This window comes from Dipodomys ordii, unplaced genomic scaffold (assembly GCF_000151885.1).
Source record: "Dipodomys ordii isolate 6190 unplaced genomic scaffold, Dord_2.0 Scaffold76, whole genome shotgun sequence".
Lineage (NCBI taxonomy): Eukaryota > Metazoa > Chordata > Mammalia > Rodentia > Heteromyidae > Dipodomys > Dipodomys ordii.
This window is the reverse complement of record NW_012267292.1, coordinates 2,882,550-2,907,371: the sequence shown is the minus strand read 5'-3', so window position 1 is coordinate 2,907,371 and position 24,822 is coordinate 2,882,550. Positions and strand designations below refer to the sequence as shown.

Below are 24,822 nucleotides of genomic sequence, written 5' to 3'. Positions count from 1 at the left end.
GATGGGCCCATTCCCCTTTGCCTTGGGAACAAACGTCACTTCCCATGAAGTTTATACACTTTTCTGTAAGCCAATGGAAGCATGGGTTGTAGCTGTCTCTGCCTTTGTTTTGGTAAAGAGACTTGTTCTTTTCAAATTTGGCAATTCTATTTCCTTGCCTAAAGCCACTTGAACTCAGGGCCATCTACTTGGGAAGCAGGGACGCCTCCACCTAAATGGACACTTCCAGCCCTATTTTGCTTTAGTTATTTTTCAGGTAGGGGTGCTAGTATTTCCCTGTGGCTAGCTCCATGTTCCTGCCTGCAGCCACCCCTCCCCGACCCTCCACCTCCCACCCTGCCCCAAGAAACTGAAATCACATGCACACACCACCAAGCCCAGCTTATTGATTGAGATGAAGAGCTTGCTCACTTTTTGCCAGGTTGATTTTGAACCATCATCTCTTTATCTCTGCCTCTCTAGAAGCTGGAACTACTTGCTTGACTGGCAGCAATGACTGGAAGGGGTACACTTGCTCACATGCTCTCCCTCAGCAGTTCCAAGAGGGTTGAATTCAGGGCCTGGGAGCTGTCTTTGACATTTTTTGCTTGTTGTTGTTGTTCAAGGCTAGCACTCTACCACTTGTGCCACAGCTTCACTTCCAGCTTCTTTGGTGCTTAATTAGCATGAAGATTCTCACAACTTTTTGGCTTTGAACTACAACCCTCAGATCTCAGCCTCCTAAGTAGCTAAATACAGGCATGTGCCCAGCTCAGTAATGACTTTTAAAAAGGAGAAAGCCATATGACTTCTTTGGAATTTGCAAATGTGTCCCTAATACAGGAGTGTATCTAGGAGGAAGGGTAACCTGATATTAAAGATCTCTGTTTCCACACTCCAGGAAATATTTGGTACTTAAGTATAATGGAACAAGCCAGAAGTAAAGGTGTGGGTCAAGTGATAAGAGTGTCAACATTAAGCAGAAAAAGCTCAGGGACAGTGCTCAGGACCTGAGTTCAAGTCCCAGTACTGGCACATGTGGACCCCCCAAAAAAAATTGTTTTTTTTTTCTACTGGTGGCATAAGCCACCAGAATCTGGCTGATGCATTATTTTTCAATAACAAAGGTGTCCTGAGTCAGGAGGCAAGTGTCTTAGGGAAGAGAAAAGTGTTTGTCCTAAATCAAACAATTGTGAGTTTGGGTGGAGGATGTAATTTGCTGTGCAAGCCTGTAGGTCCTGTCAACATCCTTTTCTGACCACATAGCTGGAAATCCTTCTTAATGATCATCTGTTCCAAGGCTGAGATCCTGCCATCTGGATCTCACTTCTCATTCTATTTCTGTCAGGCACTGGGGTGCAGCCAGGACATAGAATGCCTTTCAAATCTGCAGGGGAAAAAAAATCATGTCACACATCTGCCGCTGGCCCTGTGAGTTCTCTTGGAAGCCCCTAGGTCGGTGGCAAAGCAGAAAGATGGACAATTAAAATGCCCTGTGGTTCTACACACAAGGATGGCAGACGTGATGCTGCTACAAGCATAAAGAGAATACTCCTTTCCTTGGAACATGGAAGACAGCCTGAACACCCAAAACACCTTTTACAGATCCATTAAATCCTGGATATTATCTAAAGCACAACTGTATTTGTCAGTGGTCTGTGTCTATAACAAAATTCCTGATGTATTTGACTTATAAAAGACAGACATTCATTTTGGCTCTGATGTCTGGAAGTTCCTATCTACTGTCAATCAGCCCTATTGTACCAGGCCAATGGTGGAAGCGTTTGGCAGAGCATGAACCAGGGAATAATAAGAAGAGAAGAGCCCAGATCTCACAATCCCATTGAAAGGCACACTCCCAGTAACTCAAGGATCTCTCACCAGGTCCCAGATCTTCTATCACACCTGGGACCAAGCCTTATACCTGTTGATATTTGGGGGATATTGAAGACCAAACCACACATACCTTTTTTTTTAAGCAGAGCTTAGGTGGGAATGAAGTAAATAATTAATTCCTAGAAGCAGAAGTTATAATCCATAGAGCACTGTCTATATGTGGCAGATATCCGGAAGTTAGCCTCTGCAGCTGTCCCTTTGGTACTCAACTGGGCCAGGCTAGGACATGTAACAAGTCCAGATCCCATGCTCATGGATAAAGGCCAGACTAGGGTCTCTTAAAGGTCTTGTCCTACAAAGAGATAGTTTGGGTTCCTCAATGGACCTCAGCAATGTGCAGAGGGGAGAGAGAGAAAGAGAGGGAGATATGCTGTCTTTGAGTATAAGCGTGTAGCTTGCATGGCTTCTTATGAACACAGAGAACAATTCTTGCTTCTCTACATGATCCGAAAAACCCAGTGGAATCCACAGATATCTTACTTAGCAAACACACAGACAGAGGATGCACTTTGTACTTAGATGCTAAATTTCCTACAAACAGCATCATGGTAAAGAATTATCTCCAAATATACCTTACACACAAGAAGTGTCTCATAAGCCAGTCAGCTGAGATTAAAAAGTAGCTAAAACAGCCCCAGGTATTAATGAAAGATAAAATAATTACCTTTCTCATGTAACTGTAATCCCTCTGTACAGTATTTTTACAATAAAAATATATAAAAAAGGATGAAATATATTGGATACAAATAAGGTAATGAATGTTAGAATAAAATGCATGGGTAAAGAAGAGAAATGTATCCCAAATTTTATTGCTAAAGAATTAAATACAACTTGTAGAAATGACTAATATCAACATATGAATCAACATAGGCAGACTTAACCACAAGAGATGATCTACTGATGGAGAACTAATTCAATGAGCCAGAAATTGGTTTGAAGAAGTTAGCCAGAGAGGTATGTAGACATATGGATAGACATAGAAATGACACCTTTCACACATGCACATCTGATGTAAATTCACATGGAGATAATAGAGATGGAAGAAATCAGACAACAGGATCCAAGAAATACTAGTTCAAAGAACTTTTGCTGATTCAGAAAACCCAGCAAATCTAAAGAATGAAAAACAAAAATGCAACGATTCCTAGCCAAATTCTAGCAAGACCAGTGAGCACCCAAGACAGAAGAAAGATGCTCAAAAGCAACAGAAAACATCCGGATGGGCAGTGAATGGCTGACCTCAGACACATGGTCTGTAATAAAATATGTGTGCAATAGGAGAACAAAGAAGAAAGAATGTTAATCCATGTGATGTATCCAGCAAAACTATCTTTCAGAAATGATCCTGAACAAAGACATAGTTGTAAATGATAATAAGTAGGCATAGTAGTGTGTGTGTGTGTGTGTGTGTGTGTGTGTCTGTCTGTCTGTCCGTATGTATGTGTGTATGTATGTCTATGTGTGTGGGGGTTAGGGGGGTGCCTATAGTCCAGGTGCTTGTAAGGCTGAGGCAGGATCCCTTGAGCCCAGGAGTTCCAGACTAGCCTGAGCAACAAAGGAATTCCCCTTTGCACGTTTCTCAGGTCAAAAAGTGGAAGAGGACCCCAGTGTTCGTGACTAATGCCTGTAATCCTAGCTACTCAGCAGGCTTGGATCTGAGGGTCAATCCTAAGCCAGCCTGGGCAGGGAAGGTAAGACTCTTATCTCCAACCCAGAAAAAGCTGGAAGTGGTGCTGGAGCTCAAGTGGTAGAGCACTAGCCTTGAGCAAAAGAAGCTCACAGACAGGGCCTAGGCTCTGCATTTCAAGCCCAAGCCTGACAAAAATAAAGTGAACGAGCTTACTTCCCAAACCTCTCTTTATTGGAAGAACTTTAAAATAGAACCTACAAGAACTTGGCTCCTCCCAGAAGGAAAGTCATAACTAAGGAACACATAAAATCCATGATTTCCTAAACTGAAGACTAGGGAGTTCTCAAGTCTCAAGTGTGGGTGGAGGAGCGAAGGGCAGTGGCAGTGCCTGCCTTCGGGGCGGGAGGGGATGGGAGACACTTGAAGAATAGGAAGAATCTTTGACTATCATGAGGATGGCGGAGCAATGGGTGATGCGTCTGGTATCAGCAGGCATTCAGGGGCTGGAATCTGTTCTTGGGCAGACTAGCTTTGTCCATGCTAATGTGCAATGCAGAGGCAAATGAAGACTCAAAGATGTGGAATCACGAGGCCTGTTCTCGGGGTAGTTGTTTCTAGAAAGTGTTGCTGGGCCTCACAGGGATTTGCTTTCTCCTGAATTAAAGTTTGAAATGGAAATTTTAAGTAGAAAAGACCTCTAAATGAAACTTCCAAGTATTCATCAGAAACAAGGTCCGGGAGGCCAGCTAAGATTGAGGACAATCGAGGACATGTTCGAAAGTCCTTCCTGTCCCACCCGCCCAGATTCCCTTGACTTTCCACAATCAAGGTCTGTTTCCTCTGTGTACAGAGCAGCTCAGAAGTTGATACTCCTTTCAGCCACAAAATAGACCTGCTCTTCTGTACCGACTCTTAGCCACACACATACTACATGTGCAGTGCTTTAAGTGCAAGTTCTTTGTGTCTTTGCTTTAACATAACAATTTCTTGTTCATTTTCCTTTCTAATTTTGTGTGTTCTGTGTGTGTAGTGGTGGCGGGGTGGGGGTGGGGAGACAGGAGTAAAGCTAGTCCTGGGGCTTGAATTAAGGACCTGGGTACTGCCCCTGGGCTTTGTGTGCTCCGGGCCAGCTCTCTACCATTTGAGCCACAGTTCCATTTCTAGCCTTCTGGTGGTTACTTGGACCTAAGAATCTCATGGACATTCCTGCCAAGGCTGCTTCCTACTGAGATTCTCAACTCTCAGCCTTCTGAATAGCTAGGATTACAGGCGTGAGCCACTGATGACTGGCCTGTTTGTCTTTTGCTTTTAAAGGCCTCCGATAAAATACAACCAAGAGAGTTTCAAGTGAGCCATCACTCTGATTTATGAATTCCTTCGATTGTGTCAGGAGCTAACCCTTCCTCCTCATTTGGCTCTTCACATTCAAGAGACAATGGGGCTCCAGCCAGTGGGGCAGCTGACACTGGACATGTTTAATCCTCTTTAATGATGGACAGCAGGTAGCCTGCAGAAAACTCGCAGACGCTTTTCAAATGATGAGCGACTCCCTGAATCCCTTTGCAAACACTCACTAGTGGCTGGGATCTGTGACACAGGCAAACATATGGGTAAGCTAAAAAAGAAAAAACATCCTGGCAAAGCTTTGCTTTCCCTTGTGGAAGAGATATGCAGAACAGGCAGTGTCCTGTGGCTACATAGTACCCCAAGGGTGACCTCTGCTCTGCTTGGGGACAGCCTTCTGCTTTTGGCTGAGTTCACTTCTGAGTAGCTAGAGCTATAGGCCTGCCACCATCTGGCCTGGAAACCATTAATATCTCAAGGAACCCTTATTATCACCAATGGAGAATGCTAAAAGGAGGCAGTGAGGCTCTTTTTTTTTATGCATGTGGTCACATGGTGTAAGGCAAATGCAGATAGGTTTCAGGGTATTACAGTTTCCCAGTGAACCATAAGTCCCACCATTCATTATCATACTTCCTCATTTTCTTATTTGACTCATCCATGAATTTGACTTTGTCCCCAAGAGATAAGCAAGCTCCCACAGCCCAGCTAGCTTTATAAAAAGCCAACTTACTCTTTGGAAGACGTTTGTGTTTAGCTGTTCAAGTACTAAGTAGAAACTAAGTTCTCGATTTCATTCTCCCAAGAATTACTTCACTTCAGGGAATGACTCTTCGGATTTGGTTTAGGAATGAGAAAGGCTAGGTTTTTGACAAAATTTAACAGACAGATTTCACTCACAATGGACTCACGTTCAAGTCATTTGTCATAGGCATAGCACTTAAGGGCTTTTAGTTTAGGAATTGGGGTGAGAACAGATTATCCATAAAAACAATTACAGAAGAATCTCAACACCAGTCAGGGCCCTTTCCTTCCCAGGCCCACTGCCTCAGTGGAGCCTTGAGTCTGGCTGCCTATGGCCCCATAGATGTGACACTTGTCTCTTCCCCCTCTTCCACTGGCATGTCAGAGGGGACACCAGCACTGTCCACACCCATATTCCCCTTGCCCTGGAGGACAGAATGGGGGTGTGACTCAGACCGCACCTGTGCAGCCTGAGTGTATCCTTTCTGACTGTACCCTTTCCAGCTTCCAGAGCTGGCCTGTGAGCTGCACTACCAGCACACCAAGATCTCCCCCTACTCCTTTAAGCTATTCACTTCTTTGCCACTAAATAAATAATGCCACCTAAATACAGACTCCCTCCTCCCCCCGCAAGTTCCCCAGCTAGTCCCTGTAGAATCTAGACTATTCTGATGGCAATATTCCAAAAAAGACCTTAGCAGATGAGCGTCTGGACTCAGGCACAAAGTCAGCAATGTGGCCAGTCGGTGTCTGAGAAGAAGCTGGGCCTGTCACCTCCCAGTGTCGGGCTGCTGTTCACCGAGTGTGCAGTGTGGACCGTGGGAGTTGTTTTCTTCCTGACACTTCCTGACAGCTTCTAGGGACGGTTCTTAATTAAGTCTCTTTGTGTGCAAATCAGTTTTCTGACTAGAGCAGGCAAAGACATAGTAAAGACAAAAGTACTCTTTTCTGAAGGGCATAGGCAGCCAGGCCCTTTGTTGCTGTCTTTGCATTGATTCTTTGTTGGTTTTGGTGTGTGTGTGTGTGTGTGTGTGTGTGTGTGTGTGTGTGTGTATGCGCGTGCACGCACATACATGTCAGTCCGGGGACTTGAACTCATGGCCTGGGCACTGTCCTTGAGCTTTTTGTTCAAGGCTATCACTCTACCACTTGAGCCACTGATCCACTTCCCTCTTTTTTTGGTGCTTACTGGTAGAGAAGGTTCTCACAGACTTTCCTGCTAGGGCTGCCTTTGAACCACCATCCTCAGATCTCAGCCTCCTGAGAAGCTAGGATTATAAGCAGGTGTGAGCCCAGCTTTATGGAAGTTTAGTCGGCGTTAGAGGCATTGGCAAGGGAGGAGTTTAGGACTGGTCCTGGTAGAGGAAGGAATCCTGACAACAGGGCCACCGGCTGGCCCTCAGGCCTTTGCAGACCCAGGTGTAGTGGGCAAGGAACCTCCCTGAAACCGGCATGGCTCCATGGCTGGCCAAGTTCAAAGGGAAAGTGTGTGATTCTTTGGAATAGACTGATAAAACAGTTTCTAAAGGCAAAGCAAAGCTACGGAGAGATATAACTCGGGTCATTGTTATAAAGAAGACTGAGACAGGTGGGTTGCGTATATTACAAGTAGAAAGTACAGTGATGTGGCCCCTTGTGGTCCAAGATGCATGCAGATTCTTGCAGCTGGTAGCCAAGTTATTTTCTAAGTAAAGCTGATGGCTGGCTGTCTTGGCAAGTCACCAGACCTGTGGGTGCATTTTCACTCTCTCATGGCTGAGTCAGAAGGCCTCAGTTCTGCCTATCCCTACAGCTTTGACACAACATAGGTCCAGGTTATCAGCTAGTAAAGAGACATCACCTGCATAGAAGGGGTCTGGGTGACTTTCTGTGCACTATTCTGAGCACTTTGATAGATTAAGCAGCTAGAAAGGACATTTGCGCCCCCTGGTGACAAACCTCTGACATTCAGGTTAGTCCTCTGGCCAGGTGAAGGGGTCTTTTTTAAAGTTCTTTTTGTTTAGTCTGTGCTCCTCCAAGTAACCGCAGAGCAGGTTAGAAGAGACTATCACAAAATTTAGAAACATAGCAACCATTTTGTTTTATTTCAGGGAATTTCTTTTCGATTCCTGGATCTCAGTCTCTACAGAAGGCTGCAAACATTTGTCAAGGCTTTCTGAGTCATTTTTGGAATTGCCAGTCTTTGGAGGATCAGGAGCTGCACCGCTTTGGGAGGGTCACTACAGGGAATATTCAGAAGTTCTCCCCTGCAGACACCTACAGTTTATTCATCCCAAGTAGAAAGGACTCCATAGTGCCAGAGTGTGGGGAAAGGCGCCATATCTTTGTGACAGATTTTTGTCTTGCCCCTTATTGCAGTTTGACCCTGTGTCGAGGTGTCACAAGTCTGAGTTTCTTTGAGATCACTGTTCCAGCCCTCATGGCTGTGGGTGTGGGCCTCTGCTGCACCAGATGTGTTTTTACTCCCTCCCAAATCCCTCAGGACCTTTGGTCCCCCCGGGATTCTGCTATGTGCTATGTCCTGTGCCCCAGAGTTCTTGGACAGTACTGTCATCAATCAGAACACCTTCAGGACTTCTGTGCCTGATGGTCCCAAAACCAAGTTGAAAGCCAATTCTCTGTCTCTGTCTCTCTGTCTCTGTCTCTCTCTATTTCTCTCTCTATTTCCCTCTCTCTCTCTCTCTCTCCCCTCCCTCATCCCCAAGGGTCCAGGGTCCCCATCCAGGAGACCAAGTCCTCAGACCCCTCAATCATAAGGTATGTTTCTGTTTGCTCCCTCCTAATTGACTTAATGTGGGAGGTCATGATGTTTGACTTCTTGCTCTTGCCCTTTGTTCTTCCTTCCTACTTGGGTCCTTGTTTCTAAATCCAAAGGTGTTTTACCTTCCTTCTGTTGTGGTGTTTTACCTTCCTTCTTTGTTCTTTTCACTGTGCAGTAAGAAACTCCATACTTTTTGACTCTTCTTTTTTGGCAGGATTGGGGATTGAACTCAAGGCCTTGTGCATGCTAGGCAGGCGCTTTACCTCTTGAGCCACACTCCAACTGCCTTATAGTTTACAGTTTTATTTCTTTTCAATACTTTTACTTTTTGGCAGTATGGGGGTTTGAACTCAGGGTCTCACACTTGCTAGGTAAATATTCTAGCACTTAAGCTACATTCTCCAGTCATTAGTTATTTTTCGAAGAAGATTTCTCCTTTATGCCCTGGCCAACCTGAATCAAGATCTTCCTTCTTACATTTCCTGAGTATCTGGGTTGACAGATGCGTGCTACTATGTCTAACTATTGGTTTAAAAATGATTTCATAAAATTTTCACCCAGGCTGGCTTTGAACCATGATCCTCTCAATCTTTGCCTCAGAATTATTTAGGATTAAACCACTGTGTTCATCTCAGATTTTGACTATTGAGATGTGCAAATCCATCTCCAGAGGTATTAGAAGTGACCACTTACCCCCTGGAAAGACTTACCTGAAGAATTCTTAATAAACAGTTGGGTACTTATTTGACTTTGGGTCTGCTCTCTTGAAAACTAAGACTTGGCTATTCTAATGAAAGGGCGAGAGGCGGAGCGAGATGCTGGTAGAAAGGAAACAGACTGGCAGGGATGCAAATTCAGCCCTGTGTGTTGTAAACTCAGCCTCTGTGGAAGCCACCACTGTGCATTGAAGAGTCTTGGAGAAACTACCAATTTTCTCCTCCAAATTCTCTAAACATGGTAGAATAATGACTCGCCTAGCATTTGGACTGTATTAGCCAGACATGGTGGTGCAGACCTTTAACCCCAACACTCCAAGAGTCCTAGGCAAGTATAGACAATGTGGTGACATCCCATTTCAAAAGCAAAAACAAACCAAACTAAAACCAAATACAAATCAGTTGGGTGCCTAGCTCCTCAGAAGTTGGAGACAGGAAGGATCAAGGTTCAAAGCCAGCTCTGACATTAAAGTCCATTAGCTTCCAACCCAGACAACTATATGAGTTAGCCTAAAGCTCTGAGCTCAAACCCCAGTATGACCAAAAGTATAAATAAATAGATTATAGGAAAGGATGCTGCATAGATTCTGTGCAAGCACTACACCATTTATAGACAGGACTTGAGCATCCATGTACTTGGTTATCTAGAGGAAGTAATCCCATATGGGTACTGAGGACCATTGTGTCAGCCTTCTCTGGCTGATGTAACTACTAGTAATTCACACCTGGTGAGGACCAAACCGTGTTGTCAACATTACACTTATTTAACTAGTCCCATTTTTCTTTAAAGATAGAGAGAGATTGAGGTACAAGTTCCAGGTAATTTGCTCCTAGCAGCTGAAAGGAGCATGACCCCAAAGGCTATTTGTCCACTCCATCAAACCCTTTTACCCATGTGCCCCAGGCACTGCTTGGTTTCCTAGGTTACATTCCTTCTTCCCCATTGGCATTAAGAAAACATGAAGGCTCAAGGCGAGTCATAGGCTGAGAGGATGATGAGTCCCTATGAAGGGACTTCTTTTCTGGGGCACTTCAGCCCTGTCTCCTCTACTGACGTTCCTAGTCCTTGAGACTTAGTAGGAAGAGACTAGGTCCCTCACAACCTAGTGGTCAGAGGCCTGCCCACGATCATGGCATCCAGCTTTGCATTTGGCTAGACAATGTTAATATCTGGAACTACTGGAAAGCTCAATTCCCCGTAGGAATCACTGCTAGTTCCAATGACAGAGAAGTACATGAAATTCTGCCTGAGAGGACAATCCTGGGATTGTTATATAATGGTGGGTCAGGGAGCCAAGTCTGGGAGCCAGTATCCTGTTTCTCTTTTCCCACTGCCTACCTAGATCTTTAGATTTGGAAGCATCCTTAATTTTTTTGTTTTTGTTTATGTGTGTTAAAGAGGGTCTCACTATATAGCCCAGGCCAGTCTCAACCTCAAGATTCTCCTTTCTCAGCCTCCCAAATGCTAGGATGATAAGAATGTGTAACCCTGCCCTGTTAATAGAGAACAGTTGAGTCATTAGGTCCTCTGTGCTTAATGCCAAGCACACCCTCTGAGAGAACCCAGCAGAACAAGGTCAAAGGACAATGACCTCTCCCGCAGAGACCTCATCTCAGTGGAAGATTCAAGTGCCTAGAGAAGCATTAAAGTGTATCAGTTGAACTGGACACCAGTGGTGGCTCACGCTTGTGAGCTAAGATCTGAGAATCACAGTTCGAAACTAGCCAAGACAGGAAAAGTCTGTGAGACTCTTATCTCCAGTTGATCACAGAAGATGTCAGAAGTGGAGCTGTGGCAATAGAGTCATGGCCTTGAACAAAGGAGCTCAAGGACAGCACAAAGGCTTAGAGTTCAAAGCTCCAGGAGTAGAAAGCAAACAAACAAACAAAAATGTCATCCACTGTTATGAATTTGGGGTGGTAGATGAAACTAAGGGTGTGTTCTGGCATACTTTATGTGTTTAGAACATACTGTTTGGTGCAGAACAAGTATGCATTTGAGGGTTTCTTTATAAGGTATAGCAGAAACACCTAAATAACATACAAATGTTCAGAGACTGTTCAGTGCTGTTCTTGCCTACATTGGTTTATGATCCTCTACATCCGTGAAATGAAAGGACACAGATACAAATAAATCCCTCTTCCCCTCCGCTCCCCTTCTCTCCTCTTCACACATCCCTGGCACAGGGAGGTGATCGTGCCAATCCCTCACACTGAGGGCTTTTCTCATCGGTCTCATGAGTGCACTGTGTGTGTGTGGCCAACACCTGTCAGCTGTCTCCCCAGGTTCTGCACAGGCATTGGCATTTGTGAACATCGCTGGATGCTTAGTGTGTGATATTGCAATTTACTGTTCTCCAGTGTATGCATTTGAGAGTCTTTGATTCAGTGCCACACATGGTCATTCATTCATTTTTGCCACTGTCTCACTCTAGCTGACTAGTACAACAACAAGCTTATCAACCAACCGTGAATTGTTTCTAATTTTCTCTATGACAAGCCACTAGGTTTGCAATGAATAGCATTTAAATGGCTCTCATTATTACATGTCCAAGATTTTGTTTTGTTTTGACGGTACTGGGTTTGAACTAAAGGCCTGGTGGTTGTTAGACAGGCATCCTCCAACCCTATTTGGTTTTAGTTATTTTTTTCAGGAAGAATTTCCAAGTTTTGGAGGCCTTTGATTGTGATCCTTTTACCTGCAGCCTCCTGAGTAATGGGGAACTCAGGTATATGCTACTGTGCCTAGCTCAATGGTTGAGATGGAATCTTACTAAGTGTGGCCTGGGGTCACCTTGAACTGGAATCTTTCCAATTTCTCTCTTCCTAATAAGTGGGATTACAGTCCTGAAACACCACCACTTACATCAATTGTTTAGTTTAGTTTTATTTTTTAAAGGAGGAAGCCCTATGGCTGCTTTAGACTTTATAAGTGTCGCTAACACAGGTGAGGACAACACATGTTTAAAACTTAAATTTGTATGATCCAGGGCTGGGAAGGTGGCTCAGTGGTGGAGCGTTTGCCTTGCATGCATGAGACCCTGGGTTTGATTCCTCAGCATCACATAAACAGAGAAAGCCAGAAGTTGCGCTGTGGCTCAAGTGGCAGAGCACTAGCCTTGAGCTGAAGTGCTGAAGGATAGCGCCCAGGTCCAGAGTTCAAGCCCCATGATTGACAACAATAACAACAAAAAATTGTATGTTCCAGGTAATGTATGGTATTTAAGTATGCCAGAATCATAAAAATTTGGGCTAATAGAGAGGGTAGTGGAAACCAAAATTTATTTTATAGTTTTTTTTTATACAATGCATTTTCTTCCTTTGGTAATTTACACAACGCACACACACACATATGACATTGACATTTATTTCATGGTAGAGGAAAATGTTGTATAAACAAAGTTAGGTAACTTGAGATAGGCCGTAGAAGAATAACTGGTAGAGGCAGGATTTGAGTCTTAGTTGGTTTTTCTCTAAGAGTTTTGCCATTCCATCCTCTGATGAAGTGGATGTTTTATTTCTGGCAATACTAGATTGAATTCAATGAGTTCTTCCACTTGAGCCACACCTCCAGGCATGCATTTTGCTGGCTATTTGGAGATGGAGACTAGTGAGCTTTTCTGCTGGGATGGCTTTTAATTTCAGTCCTCTAGCTTTCAGCCTCCTGGAGTAGCTAGGATTGCCAGTGGGGACCACTGGGCCTGGGTATGCTTCCTAGTTTGTATCTCGCTAGGAAATGACATCTAGGCAAGGAAGTGTCTTGAGTGGGTTGGATGTGTGGTTAGAAGTTGCTGTGCTCATAGACCAGAGGCTCATCTGCTCCTCAGACATTTTAGCAACTACATTGATTACCTACAGAGCACTACCTGCAAGCTTATGAAAAAGAGAAAACAGATGCCCTTACCTTGTAGCTGAACTGACAGGAAAAGAAAGCAAGAGCAGAGAGGCCCTGTAGAGTTGGCCAAAGTCTCCTTGGATACCTCTCCTAGAGAGATGTGACTGAAGGCAGGAAGAGAAGCTACAAGCATTGTTTTTTCATACCTCATTCTCCCATCATACCTTCTGTGCAGTATGACCTAAGTAAAGCTGGGTGCTGATGGCTCATTCCTGTAATCCTGGCTACTCAGGAGGCCATGAGACCTGAGATGCCAAGGGTTGTGGCTGAAAGGCAACCTGGGCAGAAAAGTCCTATCTATCTCCAAAATAACCAGCAAAAAGCTGGGGAAGGGGACATTTCTCAAATGTTAAGGTGACAGACACACAAGCAACTGTGAAACTCTGAGTTCAAACTCAATTGCTACCACTGACAAAGAAAATGTCCTTTAGACAAAATTTGATGCTGTTAGATACGCTCGTTTGTACAAATGTTTGACTTGTGACTTTCCTGATTCTTAATGCAATAGAATATTCTTTCCTCTATTAAATTGGCTATTCAGATGATCTCTTTTCTAAATTTCCACATAATAGACTGCTCATTTTTCTTCTCAACTGACAGAAATACTTTACAACTGATTCACAGAATTTATTGCACATTCTGGGTTGATGTTAGTTAGTGCCTGCAGTGACAACCAACCTTGAAGATGCTTCTAATGTCTTCATTTCACCCCCAACAACAATCCCACATGCTACACATGTGTCTGTCATCTTTCCATCAGTAAAAGGTACCTGAGGCAATCAGCTTATGAAGAGAGAAGGTTACTTCTTTGGGCTCCTAGAAGTTCCAGTCCATAATCAGTTAGCTACATTGTCTTTGGGCCTGGGGTGAGACAGTACAGCACTGAAGGAGTGTGTGTCAGAGCAAAACAGCTCATTTCATGGCCAGAAACACAAGTGAGTGAGGAAGACACACTCCTCTTCCAGGACACAAGCCCAGTGACCTAAAGTTCTCCTATTAGCCTCCACCTCTTAAAGGTTCTACTACTTCTCAATAACCTAACCTAGAATCCAAATCTCCAACACATGGATGGTCCTTTAGGAGACATTTAAACCCTCGCTTTTTTTTAAGCAGCTCTGATTTTCAATTCACAGTTGTAGACATTGAGGCAAAGCTGTGCTAAATGATTTGTTCAACACTGAGACCAATCAATATGCAGGAGATTGAAGCCATGCTGCTTGGTTGCCCTGTCTTCTGTCCTTGAAGTTTAGTATGTGAGTTGATGAGAGTGCTTGCTAGAACTAGAAGCCAATGGGATAATTGTTGCCTATGATTTAACAGTTACTGCTGCTTATTGCAAAGAGCAGGTTGATCTTGTCTGATTATGCAAGGGCCATGGTGTAGGTCACCCATCCCTGCACACCACACTCTGCAGCATGTACAGAGTAATTGTTACAGTAATTACCAATCGTTACAATAACTGAGCCAGTAAAGTGCTGAGCACACTTGCTAGAGTTTGGTTTTGGTTTGTTTCCCAAGTGTCCGTGCGTTGGACTCATCAACTCCACAGAAGCACTGAGCTGGTAGAATCTTTAAGAGGCAGGACCTGGTGGAGGGTGGTTAGGTCATTTGGTCTATTGCTCCTGAAGGGATTAAAGTAGCTCAGTGGGATCCTGGTTCTGGTTAGTTTCTTTAAAAGTGAGCTCTTTCACAAAACAGCAAACATGCTCAGGAATTCCATTCCTCTCTGTGTCCCCAGTCTCCCCCTTCTCTGCCTGCTAATTCTGATCTGCTGCTCTACCTTATCATTACAGTTATATTCTGCTAGTGTAGAATAAGCAGCTTCCTCTGAATACTTGTCTCAATCCTCATCCTCTATCTACACAGCCCTCTCCATTGCCTTAGCCCTCTTCACCTTACTTAACACCATTCCAGCATGTTCTCTGCCGTCATTCCACCTTTGAAACTTTCAATACACAGGCAGCTTAATGAACACTATATGTTCAGCCATATAGAAGCCAATAGCTTCTCTGGCATATTTCCATGTGCATCCCCAAGAAACAGGTGGAGTATGGTATAGCTGCTGTACCAGGACCAAAATTAGAAACAATCTTGATGCAGCTTTTGTATTTCTAGCTCCATTTCCACAGGTAACATTGCTCATGGCCAGACCCCTTCCACAGGCGGCCATTTCACTGTTCACAGCACACTGATAACTACAGACTCGAAATGTCCAGTCTTCATCCCACTCAGCGGGATATCTAATCTTTGAACACTTGATAGATTTCTTGGGGCAAGCTGTAGATTTCTTTTTCATCTTTTACTTCATCTCCTGTGCTACCTAATCTTATATCCTTTCCAGTCATTTCTTTCTTGACTCCACCAATATTTATCAAGTCTATATTACATGGTTTTCTTATGCTATAACAAAATGTGGGGGGGCTGGGGAATGTTTCAAGAAAATAACTTTATTTATCTTGGAGGTCTAAGATCTTGGGCTCTATTGTCTAGCCTCTGACAATGGCTTCATGGTGGATATCACTGCAATTTCAAGAGTCCATGTGAGATAGACAGACAGACAGACACAGACACAGATACAGACACAGACACACACACACACACACACACACGCACACACACACAGAGTTACCCTTGGGGTAGGCAGGCCCTGAGCAAAATGAAATTCCTGGGGCACGTTTGCTTTTTTGTATAAAGCTCACTGTTAAGAAGAAACTAACCAGAACCAGAACCCCATGGAGCTCCTTTAATCCCTTAAGGAGAAGTAACCCAAAAGACCTAGCCACCCCACTAGGTCCCACCTCTTAAAGGTTCCACCAACTCAGTGCTTCAGTGGAGTCCATGAACTCCTGGGAAACAAACCAAATGCAAATTATAGCTCAACATTTCACACTGACTGTTATTATAGCAATTACTAGGTATGAGCTAGATGATAACAGTTTATGCCTATAAGCTTAGATACTTAGGAGGCTAAGATCCAGAAGGATTGTGCTTTGAAGCAAGTCCAGGCAAAATCCATGAGATTCCATCTCCAACTGACCAACAAAAAGCCAGGCTGAGGGTGTGGCTCAAGCAGTAGATCAGCAGTCATAAGCAAGCAGGCTTAGTGAGCAAAATGTCCTGAGCTCAAGTCCTAGCACCAACAAAAAAGGAAGGAAGCAAGGGAAGGAGAGAGGAAGGGAGGGAGGACACAAGGAGGATTTCAGTATTCCTCTGTTTTCATAATAATCTCATTTGGTATCATTTCAGACTCAAACAATTGGTGGTTAGAAAATAAATGGAATGTCCCTGCTGATAAAAAGAAATGGGGGAAAATGAAATTACATTATTCGGAGTAGTTTTAGTGGGGAACGATTTAGATTGAAGCCTATTAGCTCCTACGTTTCTGTCATCCCTGAGTTTAAACTAATCCCCTCTGTGAAAACATTACAGTGATTTGGGAAGTTGTTCCAGGATTTGCATGCCTCCAGTTAGCCTATTATGGAGTTAGCACATACAAGCAACATGGTATTGCTCTCTAGCTATCAAAGGACATTTGCCTGCCACCGCAGTGAGATTTTGTGGTACCCACGCCTGTACTTCACTGGAGCAATCTCCAGATTGGAAGTATGCTGTCAGATGCTCCATGGGCAATGGAGTTGTTGACAGGGCCCTCTCTCTCTTCCCTTGCATGTCAACATCCTTTCCTGACAGAATGGAAGAGGAAGGTGTGTGACACTGGATTTGAGAAAAGTTATATTGCATTCCCAAGCAGGTGGGCACTGTGGAGGATGGTGAGGAAATGATGTATATAGCCAGCAAAGAGCAAGAGGGAGTGTCCAGAAAAGTGTTCCTCCTTTCTGCAGGAAAGAGATTTGAGATAGGGAAGAGTGGACTATAAATTCAACTAGCTTTCTGTAATATTTAAGAGTCTTGTCCTTGACTTTCTTGAAGTTGTAATGATGATAATCACCTTGATGAATTCAACTAAGGCAAATCTTGGTATAGATACCTAGTGGCATTTGAGTTTGTTAATGTAGACTGTGGGCAGTAAAACTTACCATCCTTTGGAGTGCTGTGTTAAAGGTAGTCCCTGTTGTGGGTATTTTTAGAGGTGGTAGATACTTTAAAAGGCGGGGTTTAGCTGGAGATGGGCCTGGTGCGGGGAGGGGGGTACTTAATTTACAAATAAGACACTTGATTTAAACAGTATTCATTTTTATGGCTCTTGCTTTACATGTAAAAATTTTTTCATATTTAAGCTACATAGTCATTCCTACCTCATTGTTTAGAAATGGGTTCAATATTCTACAATTCTTGATGTCTATGTACGTATGATCATTTTATATATATATATATATATATATATATATATATTAAGGCTAATTCCATTTTAATTACCTTCAAAGTATCTTGATGTATTTCATTTATGTTGTAAATAGAATGATTTGTTAGGGTCTTTTTTGGGTTTTTTTGTTTGTTTCTTTTTGGTTATGGGCTTGAACTCAGGGCCTGGGTGCTGTCTCTGAGCTGTTTTTTTTTTTGTTGTTGTTATTTTTTGCTCAAAGATAGTACTTTACCACTTTGAATCACAGCTCCACTTCCAGTTTTCTGGTGATTAATTGTAGATAAGAGTCTCATGGACTTTCTTACCTGGGCTGGCTTCAAACCTCAAGCCTTGAACCTCAAATCCCAACCTCCTGAGTCGTTTGTCTTTTTAAAAATTGTCTTGCTTCTTTTTCCTTAGCTCCAGCAAGAACTGCTGGTTATAAGCAGCAACTTAAACTTGTAAGTCACCGTGTAAGCCATGTGTATGAATGTCAGCTCAAATTTTGCAATCAGAAGCTAGGACCAGCATGCATCCCTTTGTTAATCATCCCTGTCACCCACAGAGCTCGTCTCTTTTTTCACCTTACCGAAAGATGGGCTCAGGACTGAACAAAAGAATAGATAGAAAACGTCTTTATTCTCACTCCCAACTGAGAGAAATCATATCCTTTTCATTCAAAACATTTGACTGCTCTTCGAATATAGCAGGTGCCCTGGGACCCTGCACTGGGCCCTGTGTTGGGATGGTGGGTACCAAGGCTGTATTGGACTCAGGACTGTGAGAGAGGCTGACCTGCATCCTTTTGAGTAACTACCAGGTTCCCAGGAGGACTCATGGCTTCAGGGTCAGTGGTAACTTTTTTTTGTTGTTCCTGTCCTGGGGCTTAAACTCAGGGCTTGGGAGCTGTCCCTCAGCTTTTTTTTCCTCTCTCAAGACTAGCACTCTACCACTTGAGCCATAGCTCCACTTCTGGCTTTTTGGTACTTATTTGGAGATAAGAACCTCTTCGACTTTCCTGTCTGGGGCTGGCGTTGAACCCACTATCCTCAGATCCCAGCCTCCTGAGTAGCTAGGATTACAGGTATGAGCCACTGGCACCCAGCTAGTTATTACTTTTTTTGCATGTGGCAGGGTAAAGCTGAGCCTGGATGCTTCTTCCTTCAGGGTTTGCTGAGTACATAGACACCTGACGTTTCGTGTTTGCTTGATTATATTTTAACTTAGCTACATTGTCTATGCAATATAAGGGCCATGTGAGGCCTAGGTACCAGCTTAGGTGATGGTTTTGTGGAGGGACATCCCTCTGTCCATAGTAATGACAAAGGAAGCTGCCCAGATGAGCCTGTGTTTTAGCTAGCTCTATATCCAGTAGAAATTTATCAGATGTGAACTTCACCAAGGACTTAGGTCAGCTTGAGGGGGCAAGGGAAAAGTCAAGTTGGGTTATGCCCTGTGGAACTGTGCTAGTGAGCTTTAGAGATAGGACTTAGTGTTATTTTGGTCTGCTAGGACAGAGCAGGCCTGGTTAGTTGTATAGGACTCAGTAAGTGACCAGGGTCTGACCCAGGAGGGGCCAAGTGGCTAGTAGAAGTTCTGATCACAGGGATGAGGCTTTACTGGAAGCCATGGGTTAGGGTTGGGGTGTCCAGACCCTGGGCTATACTGTGGGGGCAAGAGACAGAACCATGGAAAGGCAGATTCTGTTAGGTGGCTGAGTACTAGCAGGGATGTTGAGAATGCCATTATTAGATGAGAAGACTTGTAGAAATCAACCGCCTGTGGTCATCACGAGGGCTTTTGCCCAGATGAGACTAACAGAGCTGGCATCTGAGGGGTGGCAAGCTTTGTCACTTGTTCTTATGAGCCTTACTGTGGAGAAGCGTGGAGGGGCTGAGCCTGGCATGGGAGTAAAGAGAAGATGAATGCAGGAGCTGATGAATGCAGACCCCAGGGACAGGAGAGGAGGGCGGCAGGCTCGAGGTGAGCTCAATGGTAGATATCAACTAATGATTGTGGAGGACTCTGGAAATAGTCGAATCAACGTTTCTCAATACTTAATGACTTTAAAATACACACTACTCACAAGCTGGCATGGAAATACGCTTTGTGGCCTGGGGCCTTGAGGTTTCTGCTGGAGGAAGAGAGAATAGTAAGGGAAGTCCTTTCCAGGCCAGCAACCTCCGCCCCATTTGCCTGGCTGAGCCCATCTTGGGCTCTACTGCTGAGCTGCCTCAGGCTTCCCGCCCAGGTACCTGAAGCCTTTTGACTTGTCATTGTACACATTGCTCTTCCTCCTGAAGCCTTCCCTGGAGATATGATATCCGGCCCATTCTGCTTCCTTTCCAATTTCCAACTTGTTATGCTTGGTGCTTCGTCCCCCGTGGAGGACAGCCCAGGGGAGAGTGGGACCTGGGTTTCCTCGTCGAGGACAGACCCCACTAGACAGCTATCTGACCTTCATGCCTTTTGCTGGCTCCACTGCCCATCCTGGAGGGCTTCTTTCTCCTCCGCTCCTCTTCCTTCTCTTTTCTTGCCCTTTTGTCCCCTTCCCTTGGGGCAGCTCAATGGCCTGGCTTTGTATCTTTAATCCTCACCATCTGGGCTTTGTGGCTTATGCCTGAAGTTCTTCCACTTGAAGGCTTAGGACATGCACTAGACTGTGACTCTTGCCACTCAAGGCTTTTCCCATGCTGTGTCCTGTGCATATCTGCTTTTAAGACAGAGGGGCTACAGTGTGAACAGGAAAAAGTGTGGGATATAGAGGGAAATAAAAATGAAACAACAGTGTAAGAGCAACACGAGGGTAACAAAGAAAATGCTCAAAGCCTTATTGTGCCAAGAATACTTAAAATTAATGTTTTCTAGATAAGGGAGTATTGACCCATGCCTGTAATCCCAGCACGCTGGAGGCTGAGGAAAGAGGAATATTCGAGTTCCAGCTGCCTAGGGTTACATAGAGAGATTCTAACTCAAAACAAACAAGAAAAACAATCCAAATCATGTCTTTATATTGCTGGAAGATTGGCTTTCCCTTTGAAAGCTGCATTGCTAGCCAGGTCAGTATTCTGTTCTGAGTGACTCTGAAACTTTTCCAAAGTTTTCTCTTTTTCTGCTCTTTCCTTTCCCCTTCTTCCTCTCCATTTCTCTCTTCCCCTATTTCTTCTCCCCCTTTCTCTTCCTTTTTTTCTTCTTGCCTCTCCTCTCCTCCTGCCAAGTATATACACACAGAGAGGCTTCTCCTAAGTCTTTTCCCTTTATCCTTTTCCTTTCCTCCTTCCATTTTCCCTTCCATTCTCTCTTCCCTTCCCCTTGTCCCTTCCTTTTCTTTTCTCTTCCCTTTTCCTTTTCCCTTCCTCTTTTCCCTCCCACTTGGCTGCTCCCCCCACTCCCTTCTTCTCCATTCCCTTCCTTTTCTTTTCCCCTTAACTTTCTCCTTTTCCCTTTCCCTGCCTTTGCACTCCATTCTCCCTTCCTTCTCCTTCCCCTTCCCATTTCCCTCCATTCCTCTGTTATCCCCTTACTGTTTCTCCTTCCTCCCTTCTTCTCTTCACTCTTCTCATCTGTCCTCTTCCTTCTGCCAAGGATGGACAGACAACCCGCCACCTCCCCAAGTCCTTACCCATTATTCTTTTCTTTCCTCCTTCCCTTTTCTCTATTCTTTCTCCTTCCCCTTTCTCCTTCTCTTTTTTTTCTTTTCCTCTTTTCTTTCTTCAAAGTACACATCACATACACAGGTAGACACATTTATCTAAAGCCTAGTGCCCAGACAGCTTGACTATGGCCTCGAAACATTTATTTACTGTCTAAGGGAGTTTATTCTTACAGTGCTCAGTCCTTCTTTTCCTCATTGCAAAGACAGAGGAGGCATCTGTGAGTTCTGCTAGTACTTTTTACCTGGCTAGTGACATTCACATCACGTTGCTGGGCACAAACTAGCTGTGGTCTCCCTGTTCCTAAGAAAGCAGAAAACAGCTTGACAACACCTCCCCTGCCATTTCTGCTACCTGTTAACTGGCAGATTTCTACTTTGCAATTTCTGGCTCTGTGGGTTGGGGATGCATCTGCTGTTTGTGCCTTGCACAGATCAGAAATCACCTCCTGGGAGGTTTCTAGGAACATTCCCCAAGCCACACCCTGCATAAGGGGCTGGGAAGGATGTGACCGATGCAGCTGTGCAGCCTTTCCAAGAATGGTGGTGGTGGTGGTGGTGGACTCTTAATGGTTTCAGAAGTGGAGTTTGGCCAATGGCTGAGAAGTCCAGAGACTAACTGGAGCCCCAAACCTACAGGAACATGGAATCAATGGCCAGGCCAAGCCTTGGAGGAAAGTAGAAAAGTCACAGAAACACAGTCAGGAGCCCTCTGGAGCAACACATCTCATTTCCTTATGGAACATCAGAGGAAAGCTTGCCACCTCAGATTTGATGCCTTTGGGAATATCAGACAAGTCCTGGCTGTCTCTCAGTTTCCTCCTCCCTAAACAGCTTTGATAAGGACAGCTTAGAGTGTTATGGGAGTTCAGAGACCGAATCTTCACCTTGTGGCAGAGAGCCAGGCTCAGAGGAGTCTCTATTTCCCCTTTCCCCTTCTCTCTGCTTCTCTGTTATAGCATCTTATCTAAAAACCCTGGGAAATCTCCATGGTAGATTAGGTGGCAACCTGGCTGGGCTACTGGAAAGGAATTAGAGTGGCTGGGGTAAGAAATCAGTAGTAATTTATTCTTTAATTTTAAAGCAAAAAAAATCCTTCAAAATGAAGCTTAAGAAGAAAGCTGATTAATAGATCATTGAAAACCAGAGCTGCGAAGGTGGGAAGGTGACATAGTGGTAGAGTGCTTGCCTTGCATGCATGAGGCCCTGGGTTCGATTCCTCAGTACCACATAAACAGAAAAAGCCAGAAGTGGCAATGTGGCTCAAGTGGTAGAGTGCTAGCTTTGAACTTCCAAGCTGAGGGACAGCGCCCAGGCCCAGAGTTCAAGCCCCACTGTAGGGAGCTGCTGAGAGGCCGCACCTGGAAGATGGTGTCGCTACCGCCTCGACCAGCAAGGAAGACGTGACACCGAACTCTTCTCTCTGCAGTTTATTCAGGACCTTTGAGCAATCTTCTGACCCCCAACCCCGGGGAGAATTCCCCACAGCCTTAAGTACCCGCTGGGTAGCCAACCCTGATACGCCACGTGGGAACCACCAATAGGTTCAGGTGCCCGGAAGCAAGCCAGATTCTTTGCCTTAGCCATATAAGGAGTTGTTTACCACAGAGAGCACTCGCCATCGGGAAGGCGAAGGGCGGAAGCCAGCGCCATCTTCCAGGTGCGGCCTCTCAGCAGCTCCCTACACCCCACGACCACCAAAGAAAGAGAAAAGAAAAAAGAAAAAGAATACCAGAACTTCCCTGGCTGGAACTGAGAAAGACAGCAGAGCCCTCTGTCTCCCACTGAAGGTCTACACACCCAAGGCTGTCTACTAAACATTCCAGATGCTGAGAAAACCAATGGCCACACCCACTTCCTTTTATATTTTTAATAAGTTTTTTGTTGTGAAAATACTATACAGAGGGGTTGTAATTATGCGAGCAAGGTAATGAGTACATCTCTTATTAAGCATGGTTGCCTCCTCCTTTGCTTTTCCCCTACCATCCCTTTTTTATTGTTAAAACACACCTGGATTGTCCTGAACAAGAAGAGCTTAGCTGTAGGCATGTGAGAGGTTTAACTCTGATTGTGGCCCTGTGTTTCAGGTATCTCCATGTGAGCGGTGCCGCTGTGAAGCGAATGGAGAAGTGCTGTGCACAGTGTCGGCCTGTCCCCAGACCGAGTGTGTGGACCCTGTATATGAGCCTGACCAGTGTTGTCCCATCTGCAAAAATGGTAGGTGGACTGGCCACTGGGCCAGGGCGGCTTCCAGCCCCCAGCCCACGGGTCCTGGAATAACGGATGGAACTTTTGCAGATCTGTGAGTTTGAATAGCTCTAAGTTGTGTGCTCTCTCTTCCTCCTTTGTACTCTCTATCTCTCACACACACACAGTCTCTCTCTCTCTTTCTCTCTGTCTCTGTCTCTGTCTCTGTCTCTCTCACACACACACACCATCTTTAAGTCTTCCTGCACAGTTTGGAGTAGCTGTGTACCTTAGCATTTTCTATCTCATTGATGTTATCGCTACGTTTTTATATATATTAAGGAGTTCTTTGGAGAGAAATTCAATTTCCACCATGGAGAAGAGTTGCTTATTTTAATTTAACGCTGTTTGTTCTTACAAATTCTGTTTCTGTCTTTCCAAGACAAATCAAACACAGTGGTTGACCTCATTTACTTTTCATTAGTAAGTGAATGAAACTTGGAACATAATTGAATATTTTTCATAAGCGAATTAGGCAGGGAGAGAGTCCCCTGTTATTCCCAACTGAGTGTTAATGGTGTATCAAGAGCTGAGCAGGCTTTAGGAAATGAAATGGCAGGAGTCCTCAATCCTTATTTATCCAAAGAGTGAGTGTCTCCTCATCTAGAAAATGAAGAGCCTTCCCTACTGAGGTGCCTTGCTGGACATCACTTTCTAGCAGGTATTGAATAAAAGTGTTTCTTAGGTGACGTGGGCCTGATGATTAGCCTCCTGAGAGTAATCTGGCAAAGAGGTTGAGAGGGTCTTGGAAGAAAGAAGAGTCAGGAGACAAGATCCCAGTCTTCACCTATCTGAGTATCTTTCCTCACAAGGTAGATGTCAATCTATTGCATGACATGTGTTTCTAGTTGCACGTTATAGAGCTAACTCATGATGCTACCACCTGTTAACGCTGAGCTGTTAGACCAAGGCTTTGAATAGTTGTGTGGTAATAAGATGGTAATGAGAATTTGGGTAGATGTTTCCATCTGGGTGATAGTGATGCCCTCACTTGGAACACTATGGACTAAGGAAGTCTTGAGTGTGGCATTCATGTCAGGAAAAATCTGTGTACTATGAGATACCAGGAACCATTATAAATCTGAGTTTTATTACAGGTCATTTGTAACTCTTTTGAAATATATAAATGAAAGGAGGAAGGCTGTTTCTGTTCAATACAGTTAGTCCTGAAAGAACAAGAACACTGTGCTAGGAATGTAATCATTGGAGACATGGTATGTTGAGTCCATAAATGTGGAAGTAGACAATGTCTAAGGAAAATGACTAGGAGTTAGGCTTTGCAGGGGGTTCTCTGTGCATGGCTGTTCATGATGTGTAAATACGTTGTGTGGCACTGGGAAGCCTTTGAACATGGAGTATGTTCTTTTTAAAATATAATGCTACCGTTGGCCATGGTGACTCACCAGTGCTGAGATCTGAGGACAGTGGCTGGAAGCCAGCTTGTGCAGGGAAGTCCACGAGACCCTCATCTCCAATTAATCAGCAAAAAGCTAAGTATTAACCTTGAGCAAAAATGCTAAGTGACAGGGCCGAGGCCCTGAGTTCAAGCCCTAGTACTGTCACAAACAAGAAAAAAAATATACAATAGAATGCAAAAACACTCCCATGATTTAGAAGGGAGTCAATATAGTTAAATTAGGAAAAATGGATGATTT

At 44.3% G+C, this 24,822-nt stretch overlaps 1 protein-coding gene across 1 annotated transcript in view; it reads left to right on the top strand.

The window, feature by feature from the left end:
- Positions 1 to 24,822, top strand: part of Vwc2 (von Willebrand factor C domain containing 2) — a 142,076-nt gene that overhangs the window by 6,086 nt on the left and 111,168 nt on the right. Inside the window, exon 2 of the mRNA XM_013024422.1 lies at positions 23,008 to 23,137. Coding sequence (XP_012879876.1) covers positions 23,008 to 23,137 — 130 coding nt within the window. The remainder of the gene's footprint in view (positions 1 to 23,007; positions 23,138 to 24,822) is intronic.